Source organism: Pygocentrus nattereri, chromosome 6 (assembly GCF_015220715.1).
Source record: "Pygocentrus nattereri isolate fPygNat1 chromosome 6, fPygNat1.pri, whole genome shotgun sequence".
Classification (NCBI taxonomy): Eukaryota; Metazoa; Chordata; class Actinopteri; order Characiformes; family Serrasalmidae; genus Pygocentrus; species Pygocentrus nattereri.
The window spans coordinates 27,701,784-27,723,400 of record NC_051216.1 but is presented as its reverse complement, the minus strand read 5'-3'; the positions used below and the strand labels follow the sequence as shown (position 1 = coordinate 27,723,400).

The 21,617-nt window shown below is 40.7% G+C and overlaps 1 protein-coding gene across 1 annotated transcript in view; it reads right to left on the bottom strand.

Annotated features, from left to right (window-relative positions):
* The window catches only part of LOC108431486 (transmembrane protein FAM155A), a 139,127-nt gene extending 118,591 nt beyond the window's left edge, over positions 1-20,536 (bottom strand). The window contains exon 1 of the mRNA XM_017704684.2: positions 18,326-20,536. Within this exon, the coding sequence (XP_017560173.1) occupies positions 18,326-18,991 (666 nt within the window). The 5' untranslated portion in view covers positions 18,992-20,536. The remainder of the gene's footprint in view (positions 1-18,325) is intronic.
* Positions 20,537-21,617: the final 1,081 nt, after the last annotated feature.

Here is a 21,617-nt window from a genome sequence, read left to right as displayed (position 1 = left end):
GACAATTTCATGTTCCCAACTTTGTGGGAACAACTTGGGGATAGCCCCCTCCTGTTCCAACATGACTGAGCACCAGTGCAGCTCCATAAAGACATGGATGAGCAAGATTGGTGTGGAAGAACTTGACTGGCTTGCAGTCCTGACCTCAATCCGACCAAACACTTTTGGGATGAATTAGACTGGAGACAGTGAGCCAGGCCTTCTCATCCAACATCAGTTGTCTGACTTCACAAATGTGCTTCTGGAAGAAATTCCAATAAAAACACTCCTAAACCTTGCGGAAAGCCTTCCGAGAAGAGCTGAAGCTGTTATGGCTACAAAGGGTGGGCCAACATTATATTAAACTCTATGGAATAAGAATTGGATCTCATTCAAGTTCATATGCATGTGCAGGCAGACAATCAAATACTTTTGGAAATATAGTGTATGTGCAGAAAACATTGGATGATGTGCTGAGAACAAAGAAATAATACAGTCTTATGCCTTTTTAAGTTTCGGTGCCCCTGGTCAAATTCTGTGTTTTGTTGATTTTTTCAAGTGAACAAAAGTTAACATATCCTCTATTTTAATGCCCGATTAATAATTATTTGCTGAATTTAACTTACGTGCAAAAGTTATGGAACATTTAACACATTATGTTTTATGTTTTTTCAATATGTTAAATAAACAAAACACTACAAATTTGCGGAAATATGCTATATTTACATGTGTTCCCTGTAGAGGACATGTTAACTTATTTTCAATTAGAAAATCAACAAAGCATGTAATTTAACCCAGGCTATTTAAACTTCTGCATAACTGTAAGGACAACCTATAAATAAAACATAAGTTGAAACAAGCTGAAAATAAGTGAAATATTATAAGATATTATAAGAGCTCTGAAAATGCTTTTGAACATTGTAAGAATGTACTAAATACAGAACTTCACACAAACTCTTAGCCTTGAGCTTTTCTAGATACATGTATTTTTTTTCATTTCCATTAGAAGTGGCTTTTGTCCTCTCATTTCCTTTAAAATGAAAACTGCACACTCCATGCATCAACAGAAACACAAGCAATTTCTTGCAGTATTATGAATGAAATATTGCTGTTGCTTCTGTTATAACCGGACTGCAGTGTATCTGCACTGCATCAGTTGTTCTGCGGGTGCTGAGCTGATGACAATCCTCCAACAAGCCTATACCATTTTCTGCACTGGGCTGCATGGTAGTGGTAGGAAACCTATGAAAACCTAGGAAACCAGAGCCGTGCTAGGCTGATCTCACTGTGAGAGAGCAGCTCCATCTGCAGTGTGTTAGTGAAGAACGGAGATGAGACAAGTTATGAGTGGGTATGAGGGGGCCTGGGAACAGCACTGTTTAGAGACCACATCATCCAGAATGACAGGAGTGGGAGACATTGTCATTAAGCTGTAGGCTCGTAAAGCTGCCGCAGCGCCGCCTTCGAGCGGTGATCCCCACACCGTTACTCAAAAACAGCAGCAAGACACTGAGTCTTTATCTGCTTCCTCACTAGAGACAAACACTGTCATTTAATATGATGTGTAGCCCCCACCCCCACCCCCCCGAACACACACACCGTGCTACTGTTTACATGAGGAAAAACTAACATTTAACAATTTAATTAGACTACCTTCAGAGACAATGCGTGTATGTGGGAGAGAAAGGCAGAGAAACAAAAAGAGACTAGAATTTATATGTTATATATGCAGTGCTAGGTATATAGTATGTATGACTGCACTATTTGCACTTTTACACATTTGTGTAATTGTGATACACATAACTCTGCAACATAACTCTTTTTTCAGTCAAAATATCCAGTAAGTACAAAATATTCATTTTTCAGCTTGAGGAACAACGCTATATATATATATATATATATATATATATATATATATATGTATATATATATATATTGTGAAACTTGCGTAAGTAATATATATCCTTACGCAAGTGGAGTATATCTAATCTCTTTGGAAACATCTCTTGAGGAATTAAGAGCTTGTAGTTATTAATCTTATCTTGTAATAATCTTATCATATCTACTATACTAGTATTGCTGTCACAGAACAACACAGATACTGTATTGATAGATGATAAGCATTCTATACATGATAACATTGTTCCTGCTGTCTCATAGGTGCTGTGTAAAGTTGCCCACAGTGTTGCGTAGGAGAAAAGTTGATATGAGCTTTGCCAGGCTTGTCAGACATTATTTTCACAAAGAGTTTCATGTAGTTCAACAATGTTATGTACTTAAACAGGTCCATGCAGAATATGTTTCTGGTCATCTTCATGCATTGCCATAGTAACGTTATCTGGACATCAGCCGTTTCATAGACATTTCTTGAGATTCAGCCTGTACCATGTCACGCCACCCCCCTCTGGGAAGACTCAACTTGGACTCTCCCTGGCTCTGCCAACTCTCCTCCTCTCCCACACATCTTCAGCTCCTTTTGGACTCATTAAGACTGCTACATGTACACCTTTCCGCAGTGAGTTTGTGAAGTCTCTGCATTGCTACCTATGTGCAACACCTGAGTTTTAAGCCTGTTTATTGTGTTTTGCTTCTCCCTGATTTTGACCCCTGCTACTCTCTGTTATTTCTGAGCGTGGATCTGCGTCTTTTCCTGCCTGCATGTGTGTTGAGCCCTGCCTACTATAACAACGAGTATCAGAATTTGTAATGACTCGCATAAAAAAAAAAAACTACCTATAAGTTCAGTTTGTCATGCAGATATTTGCTGTTCTACTTTGTCGTTGGTATAAAATTTGCCAGTGTTTGACACAGACACTTTTCACTAGGCATTTATTCTGATGTATGTCATTTAATGTATACTTATTTGGTCCAAACAGCATAGAATTGAATTCATGGTCTCTACACTGATTTATCACATTTTTTTCTAGTGAACATTACAACTAGAACCTCACCTATAAGCTACGTTCTAACATATACACAGCACTTAGGCCACTTTCTGCTGAATTGTTGACAAAAGATAGGTGCTTAAAACAAAGTTTATCAGTTTATTTGTAGCAGAGATGTGTGTCTTGCTTGTATACATAAATTATTAATCTTGCACAAACATTTAAAAAATTATTTAGCAAAAACCCAAATGTGTTGGGCCCTCCACAGCTGAAGTGTTTGGCAAAGACACCAGATGGGAGAACTGTTCTTCAGCTTGAACTGCCTCCACCTCCATCTCCAGCGAGAGCAGAGAGACCAGCATTGTCATGCAAAGTAAGGGCAAGGTTTCATTTCCACCATTATTCCACCAATCGCAAGCTGGGAAGAAATATGAGCAGCACGCATAAACCTGAATTTAATTCACTCTGAATTTAATTCGACTATAATTCACCAACAATATGACAAACAACAACAGAGCAGGGACACTCATGGGCCAAGTCACAGGAGAACAGGCAGCTTGTACCTATTCTACAGCTAACTAATTCATAGAAGTGTAGAGATTATATTCATATGATCCTGCCTCTCTTCTTGCTCCCAGGAGTGAGTACTAATGAGTGTCTCAGCTTTACTCTGTTTCCCAATACCCAGCACACGCTGCTCTTAATTACCCAGCCCCCACAGCACTGCACCTCTACCTCAACAAGAATCCCTACTCTACAGTCCCTACAGATCGCTCTCAGGCTCAGCCTGTTCCGTCCCTACCACGACGCACATATCCCACCTGTGCTAATCACAACACTAACTCATTATGCCATTGGAGTGCCATAAAGCTCTGAAGGGCAGATAAAATCTGGACCAAAGTTCAACACTCTGAGTCAAACACTGCAAACATACCTAGAACTTTATCGATCATGCAGTATTCAGAAAGACAAAATCAATGAGAATGTGTTACACAATTTGTGCAAATCAAACAGTAATTACATTGTTTTTTATATTGCGTCAGATCTGAAAATATCTGCTGTCCTTCCTTCTACTGTGAGAAGAAAACTTGCTAATCAAACAAATAAGCTGCTGGTGTTTTAAGAACAATGGACTGGCCACCCCAGAACTGAATAACTTTGGGATAACTTTCATCATGAGAAGCAGAAAATACAACAAACTTCTAAGACTTCTAAGATTCCTTTGAAAACTGAAAGCAGGTCACCAGTACCAGAAGCTGCAATAAAGGTAAAGTATGGACATACAAAACACATTATTATATATAATAATGATATAATTAAATTTTGTCAATATTTTTTGATGGAATTTTCTTTAGGACATGAAACCCTTCTCACTTGTCTCTATTCTGTCTTGCTTTGCTCTAAAAGAATCCTGTGAAAGCTCAGTGTTCTATCTGGTGCATGTGCTGATGGTCTATAATGGAAATGTAAGAGTCTAACATATAGATTTGTATCTGTCATGTGACACTGCATACCAGCGAGACAGAGAGAGATGAAGAGCTTCTAAAAAACCTTTATCTTTTTAAAGAAAAAGACAGTAACATATGGCAGAGTAATGGGGGCAGAAAGAGAGCAGAAGAGTGTCTTAACAGAAAACACAGCTGATGGAAGAAGATGAAACATCCTGATTCCAGTGACATTTGATCTTTCCCAAGAAAGAAATGGTTTAAGTACAATGCTACGCTGCACCACTGTGTGTATCTGGGGTATTTTTTGTATTATTGTATTGTATCTACACTTCAGTTGGAAGGTTGGAATTGCTATTTGAAATCAATGTTTTCAATAATGTAAAAATGTGTTTGCAGACAATTATCTAAAATGATTGTGATAGGCTAGTCCTGTGCAACTTCACAGCTTTCAATTAACTAGCAGGACAATAAGAAGCTGTAAAGAAAAACAAGGAAATTATATAATGTGTCCAGAATGATGAATGAAGCCATAGAAGATTCTGAGAAAACTGTATTACAGTAAAATTAATAGCCAGAAATCATTTTATTAACTCAAAATGCTCAAACTGTTACATTTTATACTTGTATTAAGCCACATGTCTGAATACAAAGTGTTGACAGGACAGCTTTTTACTTCTGGAATTGCTCTTTTGCTTCTAAAATCTTTTCCACTCTTTACTGTGTTTATGTCAGTGCTATGTTATTAACCCTCCAACACAGCTTTTAATGATTTCCAGCACCAACACACCTGATTCAGCTCATGAAGGGGTTGATAATCGGTTTAAGAGCTGGATCAGGTGTTTTAAAGCAAGGAATAGTAAAAACCATGTGGAGCAGTAGGTCACCAGAAACAGGGCTGATAAACGCCTATTTACTGATTTAAACAGGGGCAAAGACACTGCGTACCCGCTGCATACACATGGTAGTACAGGGTGGTAAAGATTCATTCAACAGCTAACTTTACCAATATATTTAAATTTCCTATATATTACACAGACACACAACCTTGAGCGTAATTATATTAATAAATATGGCAATCATTGCTCATAATGTTGGACATGAGTGCAATCCTTTCTATACAAAGCACAAAGTGGTCCTTCATGTTTGAGGCAGATCATGGTGGAGGTCTCCATGTCTGGATCTGCATGGACAAATTTTCAGTGTTCCATGTGGGAGTAGTCAGGAAACCAGCTCACTGCAGGTGGGAGTGGGCCAAAGCACGGATGAAGAGAAGTGCCACAAATTAATCAATAACCTAAAAAAAGTAGAATGCTCATTAAACCATACATATAAACATGAAATGATAACAGTAAAACAGTTCAAATTAATAAAGTCATTCTAAAGAGTTGTGGAGCAACCGTTCACACAAACAACAAAAAATTATTCAGCTTACTGAGATGGCGGAGCCTTCATCCCAACAGCCATAACTGCCGAGTCCAGCAAAATATCAAAAATAACCATTCTGTTGTTTAATTCCCGCTTTGTGTTTACTGGGAACAAACGTTGTTTGGTGAAGTTACGTCACAGTGAGCCTAATGGCCATGACTGTGGTGTTATTTCTATTGGATGTCAGTTCGCCTTGACAGAATTGCGTGGGCGGGACAAATGATTCCAATTTTTTGCTGAGCTGGGATGAAATCTTGCGTGAGTGGGTAGAGACCTCTCGATCACGGCTTTTAGAGTGGGTGTAGCTACGTGTTCAGTAGACCTGTCACACAGTGTGCAGGTGAATTTCCTCTTCTGTGAAAGTGTGCTAAAAGTCAAAAACACACACACACACACACACACACACACCCAGAAGAAAGGACAACTAAAGCAGGCAAAGTCATGAGGGCGCAAATTGGATTACACCGGAAGAGAAGGCCACGTCTGGACCTGCAGGAAACAGCACCCCAGAGAGACACAATCGTTGTTTGTTTCCTTTAAAGTGTGTGTGTGTGTGTGTGCTTGTGTGTGTGTGTGTGTGTGTGTGTGTGTGTGTGTGTGTGTGTGTGTGTGTGTGTGTGTGTGAAATCTGAATGCTTCAGTGTCTTATGGATGATGTCATCACAGTATAACAGTGTCATAGTGCAGTGTAATAATAGCATGCTGCTAATTCCTTCTAGTACAGGTGTTGTGCAGTTACAATAAAGTAACAGGTAACATGCCATCTCTTCCTTTCCATGTATTCTGCTGCTCTGTAGCTGTGTGTTTGTTTTTCAAGGATTCATTCCATTTGCCTAACTTTACCAATATATTTAAATTTCCTATATATTACACAGACACACAACCTTGAGCGTAATTATATTAATAAATATGGCAAACATTGATTCATTCCATTTGAAAATTTTTTTTAGGTGTGCAAAATCAACTGAGTCACCACTATGAAAGATCTGGTTTGCTCAGCTAACTTACCCAGCTAAAGCCAATGCAATGACAGATACAATAATGAGTTCCTGTTATGTTGATTAAAAAAGTTTGACCATTGTTAAAAACAATGTTTAAAGATGAGGTCATCACTATACACTTCATATAGTGCAAAGGTTTACTCAATAGTGTAAATGGAGGATCGACAAATGTGCAACACTCAAGTCAGAAAACAATTGACTTTACTTTAAGTTACAGTACCTTTAGGAAAGATATTTTGCTAAAATGCAAGGTTAACATTACTAACAAAGTGAGCTTATAAGCTAACATGAATGAATTCCTACAAAATGTACTTTCTGAGCAGCCTATTAAAAAAAACGGAATGTGATGATGTGAATTTATAGGGTGTTGGATTGAAAGAAGGAAGGGTTTCAATAATGCTCCTCCCCCCAAACGTCAGTTACAACATAACTACATTTAGCAAATACCCTTAAATTAGCATACAGATAAATTTTAGGAAGTGCATCATGTTCACAAAAATGCCTGTAACTGTAGCAGTTCACTGATGCTGTGGTTCATGTGATATTACACTTCTTGAACACTAAACAAATCAGAGAATGTATCATAAGGAACAAATCACTTGAGTGAATAATTCACACATGAACAAATCTTTGAAAAGTATTATAATTCCCAGTACAAAGCACTAAAGCTCCGCCGTTCTATATTTATTCTTTCTCCAATCAGGTCATTGATATCCAATAGTGACAGGAAACAGAAGGAAAATGCTGGGTAAAATTCCAGCAACTCCTTTTCATTCATTTCCACAAATGCCAAGATGCAACTTATCACTAAATATTCCCATCTCACCATGTGTGCATAACGCAGACGGTAATTGGTCCTGATTTGACAAGTGTTCCAGGCAGGAGTAAACAACGATAACACGAGTGGCCTGTGGGCTGGGACTACGCTGCTCATCTGTGCCGTGGCAGAGGAACAGAACGATGATCCTTGGCTTTGTCCTCTGGCTTTCCACAGAGCCTCTGTGCTGTGTCAAAATAGCCCCAGGGCGGAGGACAATAAGCCGGCTACAGGGACCCAGAGTGCTGTTTCATACCCAAGCCAAGCAATACTTCACAGCTCCCCCCTTGCCACCATCTGCCCTTACTGGAAGGGTTAATGAGGACTCAAATAGGGAGCACGGATTTGGAAGACTTGGAAAGCTTGGACTTAGGAGTTGCCTGCTGCTTTAGCAAAAAGTGGGGCTAAATAAAAGGTCTGGTTCCTGTGGAAGTGTTTGTATGTGTGTGTGGAGACACAGGTGGAGCACTCAGCAGCAGGACTGTTCTCCACCTGAGGAGAGTAAATGCTCACACATGCGCCCTTATTGTGCTTCTCTCTCTCTCTCTCTCTCTCTCTCTCTCTCTCTTTCTCTCTCTCTCTCTCTCTGTATGTGTGTATGAGGTGGATTAAAGTGAAAGGTGAACAGTATGTTTATATATGTGCTTGGCTAGGACTTCAAGTTGGGTCATGAATGTTAAAATTCCAAGATAAAAAACACTTTTACAATAGTGTTCATATCTGCTCGTGCCCCTATGGGCACTTTTTGTTTGAATCTTTTAACAGACAATAACATATCATCACTGTCCTATCAAAACTATCTCCAAAATTTACAGGCAAACACATTTTCAACTTTTAACTTTGAATGTAAGTTCATGTAATGAGATATTATTCCAAATTATTTCTAACCATTTCTATTGGTTCTTTCATGATGAAATGTTACACAGTCTAAAAGCCAGTGAATACGCCCAAATGACGCAAGCAAACAAACAAACAAACAAACAAACAAAAATGGTGATACACAGTTTTGCAATTACATAATTGATCTTGTATGTTGCAGGTGTACAGTGTCTCAGTCGTATTCACAGTCAGTGTGACTGTGAATACGACTGCCAAGGACAGGAGTGTCCAATCTTTTCCACAAAGGGTAGGTGTGGCTGCAGGTTTTCACTCCAACAAAGCAGGAGATCACATGATCAAACGTTCAAACTACTGGAATCAGGTGTGCTTCAGCTCATTTTGACTGAAAACCTGCAGCCACACCAGACCTTTGTGGATAAGATTGGACACCCTGGGCTAGGGTGACATTTTTCTCATTAAATTGACCCACAAATTGGAAATCAACTCCTGATTAGTTGATTTCATTGTTGCGTCCTAATGTTGGTAGTTCAGATATTGTGAAAGTCAATGGGAGAAATTTGCCTGTATCTGCATAGATACTACAGGGAAAAAATCCTGAGGTTCAATTTTCAGTTGAGTGTTTCAAGATTTGAACTTTTTCAACCAAGACATAACAGTGAAATAAGAGTATTACAACTATACGTGCAGAGTATAACAAGCATGATGATACTGTTGAATAAAAATAAACTGAAAATGACCCTTTTATGCTCTGAGCAATCATTAGGCCTTCTCTGAAAGGTTGACTTTAGTCTATTACACTACACCTACATGGAACACCCCAATATAGGTGTCTATAAAAACGAGGCCAGTATGTGTATGCTGTGTTTCTACAAGCTGGGTAGCAACATACATTTTCATCCAAGGGTGTCCAGCTCTAGTCCTGGAGGGCTTTAGTCATGCTAAAACACTCTCGGTCCAACTCAGCAGTTAGTTTTACAGGTGTGTTAGAGCAGAAAAAGCTTCAGATTGTGCTGTACTCTGACACTCCAGGACCACAACTGAACCTCCTGTTTCAACCACTAGTCATAATTCTAGACAGTGTAAAATGCTACCACAGATGAGGATAAAATGCTCCAATGCTCAAACATTTGTGCTGAAAGCTCAGATGCTTGATCTAAAGAAAACGCTTTCTTTCCGTCTCATTAGCTCTCCTTGCAAAACAGAGATCTTACAGGTCTATGGCTCTTTAGGCCCATGCATATTTAACGTTTAGGGTAAGGGAGACTTTCTTCACATCTCTCTCTATACCTGCTAGGTTCAATATAGTGCTCTCACAAAGTCATAAAGTCAGGATGTCAAGAGGCCACTCTCTCACCAAAAATATCATTATCTTCCCACTTGTGTGCCACAAGATGACCAGCAGCATTTATGGAGGGAGAGAGAGAGAGAGAGAGAGAGAGAGAGAGAGAGAGAGAAACATGATTATTTTCCCAAATTATAATTTCACTTCCAAAAGTGTAGGGTTATTAAGCTGACATTCGACAATTCAAACACAGAGTGCTGTGCTTGTGCAAAGGTCAGACTAACATAAGAACAGATTTGCAATTTAGATTGTGTTAAAAGGCTGCCAAGTCCCTTGATCCAGATTTTTATTTCATTAGCCACAGTGCTGAGGCTGTAGGCCTATATGCAGCTCGCATTCCGCTCACTGATTAGGTGATGAGGAGGAGGAGGACTGGACGAGTGGACCACTGCTTCTCTTTCCTCTCACAATGCAGAAACACACACATGACAGCAAGCAGACACATACACATGTGCACACACTAGGGGTGTTATCATACACATATTAATATTCATTAGGCAAATATAGCCATGCACAATTTCAGGTTGAATAACATATTCAATATCAATATTTTGTCTTCTTATTCTGAATGCAGACTGTTTGGGCATGTAGCAAAATTCGCCCCAAACATTGTAACCCCTACAGCTGAATAGATCCTTGATTCAGAAAAAATATTCATTCACTTAATATTCATTAAATCCTGATAAAGTCCTTCGTCTGCATATACAACCGAACCTGCTACAGCCACAGTATGAGTTTGAATGGGGTGGAATTTGGTTGGCTTTGACCAGCACAATGCTGCAGTAGTATCTGAATATGCCTGATTGACAAATCTGAATACACACCTCCTGATTAGCCCTGCTGCACATTCACCACTCAGGCATTCCTGTATAATTAGCGAAGAAAAAAAGGTCTCAGAGAAGCTGGGAAGGCTGTATTCTAACATACTGGATGTCGACGAAGATGTCTTTAACCATTTTGAACATCTTTGCATGTATTGGATTAACTAGTGGAGGAAATATGACCTATTTGATGAATACTAATGTTTTAGTGGGGGACAGGTGATGTCAGCATGAAACAAAGGTACTGTACAGGTACATGTTTAATTCATACAAACAATGTAATGTTGTACCCTCAAAGGTACAACAGTAGTTTTAGCTAGAATTGTGTATCTTAAATACAACCCCAATTCCAATGAAGTTTGGACGTTGTGTAAAACATAAATAAAACAGAATACAATGATTTGCAAATCCTTTTCAACCTCTATTCAAGTGAATACACTACAAAGACAAGATATTTAATGTTCAAACAGATAAACTTTATTGTTTTTTAAAGAAGCTGGGACAGGGGCATGTTTACCACCGTGTTATATTTCCTTTCCTTTTAACAACACTCAATAAGCGTTTGGGAACTAATTGTTGAAGCTTTGAAGGTGGAATTCTTTCCCATTCTTGCTTGATGTACAACTTCAGTTGCTCAACAGTCCGGGGTCTCCATTGTCATATTTTGTGCTTCATAATGCGCCACACGTTTTCAATGGGAGACAGGTCTGGACTGCAGGCAGGCCAGTCTAGTACCCGCACTCTTTTACATACGAAGCCACGCTGTTGTAACACGTGCAGAATGTGGCTTGGCATTGTCTTGATGAAATAAGCAGGGACGTCCCTGAAAAAGACGTTGCTTGGATGGCAGCATATGTTGCTCCAAAACCTGAATGTACCTTTCAGCATTAATGGTGCCTTCACAGATGTGCAAGTTACCCATGCCATGGGCACTAACACACCCTCATACCATCAGAGACGCTGGCTTTTGAACTTTGCGCTGATAACAATCTGGACAGTCCTTTTCCTCTTTGGCCAGGAGGACACAACGTCCATGATTTCCAATAACATTTGAAATGTTTGAAATGAAAAATTTTAAATGTAGACTCATCAGACTTTGCGACTTTGCGTCAGTCCATCTCAGATGAGCTCAGAGCGGCCCAGAGCGGCTGGTGGCATTTCTGGGTATTGTTGATATATGGCTTTCGCTTTGCATGGCAGAGTTTTACCTGTGTTCACTGACAGTGGTTTTCTGAAGTGTTCCTGAGCCCATGTGGTAATATCCATTACAGAATGATGTGGGTTTTTAATGCAGGTCACGGGCATTCAATGTTGGTTTTCTGCCTTGCCGCCAACTTGCAGAGATTTCTCCAGATTCTCTGAATCTTTTGTTGATATTATGGACTGTAGATGATGAAATCCCTAAATTCCTTGCAGTTGCACGTTGAGAAACGTTTTTAAACTGTTGGATTATTTGCTCATGCAGTTGTTTACAAAGTGGTGAACCTCGCCCCGTCCTTGCTTGTGAACAACTGAGTCTTTCAGGGATGCTCCCTTTATACCCAATCATGACACTCACCTGTTTCCAATTAACCTGTTCACCTGTGGAATGTTCCAAACAGGTGTTTTTTTTGCATTTATCAACTTTCCCAGTCTTTTGTTGCCCCTGTCCCAACTTCTTTGGAATGTGTTGCAGGCATCAAATTTAAAATGAGTGAATATTTGCAAAAAACAATAAAGTTTATTATAAAGGGTTATATATAGTACCAAAAAAGATTCTATGATTTGTTCCAATTACAGAACCCTTTTAGGCACTATATAGAACCTTTGTTTAAATTTTTCTTCCATAATGTGTTCTACCTTTGAGTCTGTTGAAAAAAGACTTAAAATAAAAGCAGCTTGCAGCTCCTGGTATTACAAGTTGGTCTCCCATCCAAGACCCAAGCAGGCCTGACCCTTCTTAGCATTTGAGATCATACAATAAGAAGGGGTTCTTAGAGCCATTTGTAAAGAGTTTGTTTTCGTATTTGTTCCATTATATCATCTATATTTGACTATATTGAAAGAGGACTTTCAAAATATAAGTAGAGCTGAAAAACGTCCAAGATAGTCTCCCATCCAAGTTCTAGCTAGGCCTAATCTTAACCAGGCCTAACCATTTAACTATGCACAGAACTATTTATGCATTCAAAAGGTTCTTTTAATAGTATAGAATTAACAATCATTTGTCACTGTATTTGCACACTGTGAAATTAGACCTCTGCATTTTACCCATCCATGCAGTGAAACACCTACATACATGCACACTAGTGAATACACACACTAGGGGGCAGTGAGCACACTTGCCCGGAGCAGAGTTGCCACAGTTCTATATATAACCACTGCCTTTACTGAAGAACCCTTGCATAACACCCTTTTTTGGGGGATTTTTTTTTCATTCCACCCTGCTGTCAATCATCATCATTCTCACATAAAGCCTAAGAAGAATAAACATTTTGCACTAAAGATCCTCATGGGGCAGGTCAGGACAACGTAAACACATCAATCAGAACTCTCTCTCTCTCTCTCTCTCTGTAACGTACATACAGACATGCACACTTAGATAGATGGAGGATTATGCTTCCACTCTTGTCAGTCAGCCTTAACAAACCTGAACCATCCACCAATAAGACAAAGTCTTTCCAGTTAGCCATAGTCTTTTTAAAGTCTTGAAGGTATTTAACACTTATTCTGTAAGGTATTCTTTTTTCCTCTCTACCAGTTTCCAAACATCTGCAATTCTGCAGACATGCTTAATTCTGGCCCACGGTCATAACTGCCCACCTAAAACCTTTGTGTAGTTTTGCACTCAACTTGTGTTCAGACAATACATGTTCTACTTGGAGGTGATTCCTTACATATTCAATGATGTTTTAGAAATTTAATTTGGAGGAAAATCAAATTTATCTGTCTATCAAAATCAATCAATCAATCAATCTATCTATCTATCTATCTATCTATCTATCTATCTATCTATCTATCTATCTATCTATCTATCTATCTATCTATCTATCTATCTATCTATCTATCTATCTATCTATCTATCTATCTATCTTAACCATCAGGTGAAAAGTGATCATAGCTTACAAAGAGATTTTGCACAATACTGAAAGACACTTTTGCTAGTTTGTGGTTTATTGCCAAAAGCCACAGTTTGCATGTTTCTGCATCATTAGGACTACATACCGGACAACACCTAGTCTTTTTTTTCTGTTTATGGTTTATACAAAATGAAACATAACACCTATTTAATTTTTTTTAATTTACCATTATTCAAGATGCAATTTTAACTGTCTTACAGCAATGAAGACTTTGCTATGTTAACAAATGAAATCCCTGCGTGGTGCACAAAGTATAACACAACCCTTTATGGGCCAGATGGAAGCGGAGTAGTACTACAAAGTCAAATGTTATGTGGATGACAAGGTAGTTCCAGTTGCATCTTAGATGTTTAAATAAGGTCTAGTCATACAATTTTACTATTTTTTTTACTTGTTTGGGTATATATGAAGTACATGAAGTCCAGTGTTTGTATGCAGTGTTGGCCTAGCATCTCCTATTGTAAACTAAGGAAGCGTAAGTCAAATATGAAACAAGTCTTGGCTGATTGACTGCATAACAGGTAAGAGATAATTAGATTTTTCCCTGAACGACTCCTTTAAATTCGTATGTATACTACATACAATGTACAACACATACAACAATACTCACATATATTTTATGCCCACTCTAATTATCCAGGTTTTCATACAATAACACTGAGATCAGCAGTATGAGTTATATTTACTACTCCAACCAAGATATTAAGAATATTGATCAAGCAATCCATCTGTCTGAGGGCTTGCATAAAACCTTCAGTAGATATATTCTAAGGGGACACAGGAGCTGAATACATTTCTCCATTTAATGGAGAAACAACTGATCAGAGGCAGGCAGTGCAGTTAAACTCAAGCACAGTGAAATGAAAATTAAGCAATAGAATATTGTAAAAGTACAAAAACTGCTTAAGAAGCAGTACAAACATACAAAATACTCGAATAATGAAATCTGTTGAATTAAAGTGAAGCTACTTAATACATCTTTCAGCATCTATCAGTGCAGGAACTGACATTTTTTAGGCAACATTCTTCTATTATTGGGATCTTTTTGGCTAAAAATAAAATACTTAAGCATCTGTAAGCAGCAGAACAAGCTGCCCAGAATACAATGAAATCAAACACAAAAGTGAGCAGCTGTAGCAGTGAGCAGTGTAAATAGATTGAGTGAAAATGAATAAAAAGTACATTGCACTGCACATAACCTATATGGTTGTCTTAACAGTGTAGAAGGCTTTTGTAGACTTGCTGGGTGACACTCAGGCTGGTTCACTTTCTTTAGAAATGGGCACAGCTGTTGGTGGAGCTACAAGCTTCTGGGTTCAAGCACTTAAACCTGAAAAACTTCTGGCTCCTTATAACAGTGTCCCAGTCTGCCAGTGAAGAGCTGTGCACACTTACCATGAACTAACTAAGAAGTCAGAAGGTGTTTGTGCTTAAGTGCCACAGCTCCCCACCTCTTGCATTTAATGAGACAGGACTCTAAACACGTTCATGCATGCACTGTATATTAAATGAACTTGTGTAATTTCTATTAATGATATAATTATATTTCCTCAGGCCCAAGGTCGCTTCACAAAAGCAATGCATAGTGACCCCAATGAGGGAAGTCTCGATACTATAGCGAGGATGGCAACCAGACTGAATGGGCTATAGAGGCTATGTGACACAAGATGAGACTGTAGCTGAGTTTTGCAATAAATGGCAGCTTAGAAATGATCTGATCTAGACGTTCAGGTAGAATGGAACTGGAGAAGAGGCAGTTGTTAATAAAATAAGAGGAACTGAGATAAGAGTCTATCTAACTGACAGATTGTAGAGACTGATCTACAAATTGAGTCTGTTACAGTTTTGAGGAAGAGTATAACTGGCAAGAGCCTGTATAGAATAAGCCGAGTCAATTAATACGTGAAATGAGGAGGTGGGTAACTAAGTTTAATAAACCTTTTGCTGACTATTAATAAGTGTAAACAAATCATTAGTTCATCAGAATGTGAAAGTTTTCAAATGTGTATAGATGACAATTCATGTAGTTGTTGATGTGTATACTCATGTTTATAAATTATATACATGCTGTTGTTCTGTTCATTTGCAACACACCCTTTCACTAATAAACAAGCTGTACTGCTAAGTGTACAATAATATATATTTTACAAATATCTGTTAATAGGAGTTATAATTTCATACAAGTTATCTAATTACTTAGCCACAAGGTATTGTATTATCATATATACTTACTGGACAAAATGTAAAGCTAATGGCACTATTAGTAAGATGCATTTTTAGCAATTTGCTGGAATGATTTCTATAAATGAACTGATGTACAACTCATTATTTATTAGAGAAAGGGTTTGGTGCAAATAAACAGCATGTACGACAATACATCACAATACATCAATAAATACATGAACTGTCATTTAAAACATTCGTACATTTTTTAATTCTGATGAACTAAGGATTTGTTTACAGCTATTTAGGGTCAGTTCATGTTTTATTCAACTTCTGAGTGTTACTGGGGTTAGTATTAGAGAAGCCTTGCAAATTCTGTCTTTGTTGGTCCTAGCCGAATTCCTCTAATGGTTCTGCATGATTCAAGACCTGAGACATAAACAAAGTCGTTCAGAGTGGTTTGATGTTAAATAGTTAATCACAGTAAATCGTACTGACTTGGATTTCACAGTGATGCTAATAGGAACCAGGGTCATGACACATATACACAAATATAGCCATTTCATTTATAATGCAAAGCAACTAGTCAACTTACATGCCTTCTAAATGTGATGTTGAGGGTAAAACATACATTTTATGTACAAAGGATGTCTGATTCTCATCACCACAATCCTGACACTTCACATCAACCCACTCTGAATGACTCTGTTTACATCTTAACGATTTTATTATGCATAAATGCTGAAAAATACTCTCATTTCCTTTGAACCACATCTGCTGCCAGCAAGATCAGTGCTGGAATATATGGTTGGAAAGTGAGAGTGTGTTTTCATTCAGGGGCTGCTGGGTGTCAACTGTAAGAACTGAAGTCCTGAATTCAGCACCATGGACAGGGAACAGTAACTGTGCTCAGCCTTCTCTGTAAAGCTTCAAAAGGATATTGTAAGACAGAGAGAGAAAGAAAGAGAGAGAGAGAGAGAGAGAGAGAGAGAGAGATGTGAAAGTCTGATTGATGTGTTTATGTGCAACAGTTGGATGCACCTCCACTAAAACAAAAGCTAGTTTTTTTTTGTTATGTTGTGGCGGTACATCGGTGCAAATGTGAGTTTATATGTGCAGCCTCGTCAGAACACAGTGATTTATGTATTATTCATTATTCCTGCCTACAAGCCATTTAGCAGGTACTGCAGAAAAACAATATTGCAGTTGTTCTTCTATCTGTGTATTTTGGACATGGACATGCTGCTCAGCTTCATGAGGAAGTTCTATTACTATGGAAAGAAAAAAAAACACACCTGAAAAATGAGTGGAAGGCCTTTCAGGGATTAGGCCAGAACATCACTGTTGCGCTATTAATGTTATTGAAATTCCACAAAACACTGTGCCATAATGCGCGCACACGCACACACACGCTATATCATCCATCTATGTGTCAGTCTAACCACCCTCATCTTTTTTTTCCAGGAAAAAGCCCTGAGAGCTAACGCTTCCCCCACTGACCACACAGCTGCTGCACTGTTCACGTCCTGCTGTGTATCTCTTCTGCTTCTTCTTTACTCAACGAGCACAAACACTCAGCACAAAATACACATTTGTCAGAGCTACACTTGGGCAGCATTGCAATTTCTGATGCTGTCTTCAAGGAGAACTCCATAGACTTTTTTTAAAAATGTACATAATTTAATGGTTGAGATGTAAACAGTCATTCAGAGTGGTCTGATGTGAAATACTCAGTTCTAGGAAAAAAGGCCCAGTCAGAACTGTTCATAGTGGTGGTGACTGGATGCTTCTGAAGGCTCCCTCAGAGAAAGCTATTACATAAAGTGGTTAGATATACACTCCCTTATATGGTTGTTTTATGATAAAGTTTTGGCTTAAAATGTACTTTAATCCATCTGTTTTAATCCATTCATGGTGAAATAGTACATGCAGGGCGCCGTGAGGCAAAATAGTCTCCACAAAAAACCATCATCAACATAAATAAAAAGCTCTATAAAACCTATAGACCCACTGGTGGTGTTGAATAGTCAATAAAACGTCCATATTTGTATTGTAGATATGGTCCACATCACCAACACTGTAAAGGTATCTGAGTCTGTAAGTTTCTCTACAATGAACCACTTCATGTCAAACCACTGTGAATGACTCAATTTACATCTCATGGACTAAATTATTCAGAAATGTTAAGGGATTTCCCCTTTAAAGTGGGCAACCCAACCGCTCCCCCGCCCCCTCCCCACAACTGGAGCCTTTCGCATGCTCTGAAACAGCTGGACGCTCGACTTTCATTCATCATCCAGCAGAGGAAGCGCTGGACCTTCATCTTTAGCGTCTGATCCACAAGTGCGCGCAAATCTCTCTCTCTCTCTCTCTCTCTCTCATCCCAAATCTATAGCCTGTTTCTCCTTATCACGACTTATAAAGGTTCAAGCTTCAAAACACACACATAATATACACTATGATTGTCCAGATCAGCAGCTCCTACCGTGCACTCGTCCATGCATGTCCGCACCGAGTATGCATCCGTTTCGTATTTCCGCACCAGCAGCTCGAACTCGTCGTACGCCTCGCGCGCTTGCCGGTCCAGGTACTGGTAGGCGCGCACGCAGCGTACGCAGCCGTCCGCGCCGTAGCCGTCGCCGTGGCCGTCGTCGCTGCCCTGGGCCATGGCGAGGCCGCAACTGCTGGCGTTGGGCGGCGCGCGCAGGCCGTGGAACAGATCAAGGAGGGAGTAAGAGTCGCAGAAGGCGAGGTACAGGTCACTGAGGTTCCACTCGGCGCCGGACAGGCCCGAGCACACCGCGGCCGCCGCGTCCTCCTCCGCCGCGAAGCAGCGCTTGGACACGCTGTCCGGGCGGCACGAGGCCAGCGGCCGCACGGGCTGGCGCGAGGCGCCGGCGGAGAGCAGCGCGCTGGAGCCGGACCCGGCCCTGGCCAGCGCGGCCTCGGCGCGCAGCCACAGACGGTCAGAGAGCAGCACGGCGAGGAAGAGGAGGAGGCAGGCGAGGGACAGTCGCCATCTGTGGGCCCTTTCCGAGTCGCTGAACGCTGGCTTTATCGGGTCCTCGCGGGGCGCGCACCACCACCACGTTTTTAAGCCGTCATCATCATCATCATCTTGCTGCCGACACGTCCGAGCGCCGCTGGTCATATTTTAGGAAAGCGCAGCGCTGGCCCACTCCACCGCGGCGGCTCCTGGGTGGCCACAAAATTCATTGACTTGGGGTTTGTGAGTGGATATTATTATTTGTAACCCCTATGTTTTGTTTATTTTCTCACTTTAATTAATACGTATATATCTTTTTGGAAAAGAAGGAAATGGTCTCTCTCTCTCTCTCTCTCTCTCGCACTCTCTCTCTCTCGCTCTCTTTCTCTCTCGCTCTCTCTCTCTCGCTCTCTCTCTCGCACTCACTCTCTCTCTCGCACTCTCTCTCTCGCACTCTCTCTCTCTCTCTCTCTCTGTCGATCCCCTATTCCGGTTCGGTTAACGCGCTGGCACGGATTAGGCCACTCATATTGCCCTCGCGCGTGGCTCTCCAGAGCTCACCCCGCTTCTCCTCCTCCTTCTCCACAGCACCATGCCCTTCTTTCTCTCCCCCTCTCTTTCTATCTCTCTGTTTCTTTCTCCCTCCCCCGGGCTGCGCTGGCGAGAACCTGCCGCCTCTCTCTCTCTCTCTCTCTCTGTATCTGTCTCTCTCTCTCGCTCTGTGTTGGTCAGCGGAAGGCGCGGTGCTCTCTCCTCCGTGTGTGCAGCGCGGGTCTCCTCGGAGCTTCTCCGTCGATGTCCAGATCGGCCGCGATCATGTCGCCCCCCGCGTTAAGTCGCCGCCATGTTCGCGCGCTGAAGCACTTTTTTTGGGAGCGGAGCGCGGTCGAGTGCGTCATCTCCAGCGCTGCGGTCGCTCCATGCTGGCGCAGTGGAGGAGCGTTCACGGTACCAGCGGAAAAGCTGTCCGTTTTCACATCAAATCAAGAAAAAAGGACAAAAAACAAAAAACAACAATAGCCCCCCAGAAAGCACACCTTCAAAACACGGCCGCAGACGACCGCCCTCTGTAAATCCCCACAGCGAGCGCAAGGCGATCCGGCATTTACTGCAGTGATTATATTCCGCTGCTTGAAGAACCGGAACAAAACATCAGTCGATGATTCGCTGCTTTCCTCCCCCCTTTTTATCCGTGCTCGCTGTCATTCACCAAGACGAACATGCTCAACAATCCGCACATTTCCACAGCGACGATCAGAAAGACGAAGCGTCCATGACGGAGTCCTTTAGAGCAAAAAATCCTCCCGAGAAAGAGAAACCCCTCCGGTCGACGTAACGCCGCGCGCTTAGCTCGAGCAAGGCGCAGAAGAACGAGCCATCAAGTTGAATGGCGCTAAGCTATAAAGCCAAAGCTCGCGCATCCGAGCCCATGTGATCCGCGCGGAGGCTTTCCGAGGCTCGAGCGCTCCTCTCTGCTCCTCTTCTCTCCTCTCTGCTCCTCCTTTTCTCTCCTCCTTTTCTCTCCTCTTCCCTCGCTCCGTCTCCCCCTCCGCTCATTAGTATGCACAGTGACACCGGGGCTGCGCGAGCTCAGCTAAGGAGAGACAGCTGGGCGTCAAAGCAGCAGCACGTTGGAAGACGAGCTCAGGAACGTGAGGAGCACTGTGTGTGTGTGTGTGTGTGTGATACTGTATGTGTGTCTTCCAGTAACCTTGTGAGGTTGTCTTCAGTTTCAGAGCAAAAACACACAGTCATCATTCGTCGTGGGCAGAGATACACTGCACTGTGTGTGTGTGTGTGTGTGTGTGTGTGTGCGTGTGTGTGCTCTTTATTTCAGTGTTTGATTTTTCTTCCTTAGAGTTGCCAAATCATTAACAAGTTCAACAGTTTGGAGGGCCACCAAGGAAACAGACCCTTAATTAAATGGGCTGTTTATTGAAAAACTAAAAAGACAAGCTATCATCATCTTCATCTGCCAGTGCAGATCCAGTGCAGTCTAGATAGAAAGTTTATGTGGCCGTGAACCTTGCTGTATCTTTTCCATTTCATGTTTTTGTATGTTTGTCAACCATGCTGATGCCATTGGTTGTTTTCACCTTTATTCATCCCAGATGATTTTTCTTAGATCATTTAAGTTTTCTGAGATTTATGAATGAGTGTTTATTCATCAGTGGCAAAAAGAATTGAAGACAAGAGAAAGGTTTGGTACTGCCGGGAATGACCACCTGTCGCATATACAAACACTGTGCCTCATTCACCAATACCTTCCTAAGTTGTTTAGTGAATATGTTCATGTTAAAGGTTCTAAGAAAAAGTCTACGTCAGATTCCTGACGCATTTTTAAACCACAGAATCGTTCGTACCTTTGTGTTCTTGAGTGCGTGTGTATTCTGTTCTTACCTAAGAACAAATCCCAAATAAGAAAACATGGGTGAATGTCAGAATCTCCATGAAAACTTTTAGAAAGAAACTTCTTTTTATGAATGATTGGTGATGTGGGCCCATTCGTCTCCCTCTTGAGTGATTCAGAACTTGAAAGATGTGCTAAACAGTGAAAAAACTCAAACTCAAATGTGTCTCCTGCTGGTCCCTGCAATTACTGACCATTTGCAAAATTCTGTCAAGTCCTGCTTCCCTTTGTTACTGTTACTGTTGTTGCACCAGCTCAGGCACCCAGCACTGAAAGTCCTGACCTTTTGTACTTATAGAATCACACTATAATTTATATATTTATAATATATAATTTTTTTTAGCAATTAGCTGTTATAATTCAATCCAGGCTAGTTGTTTG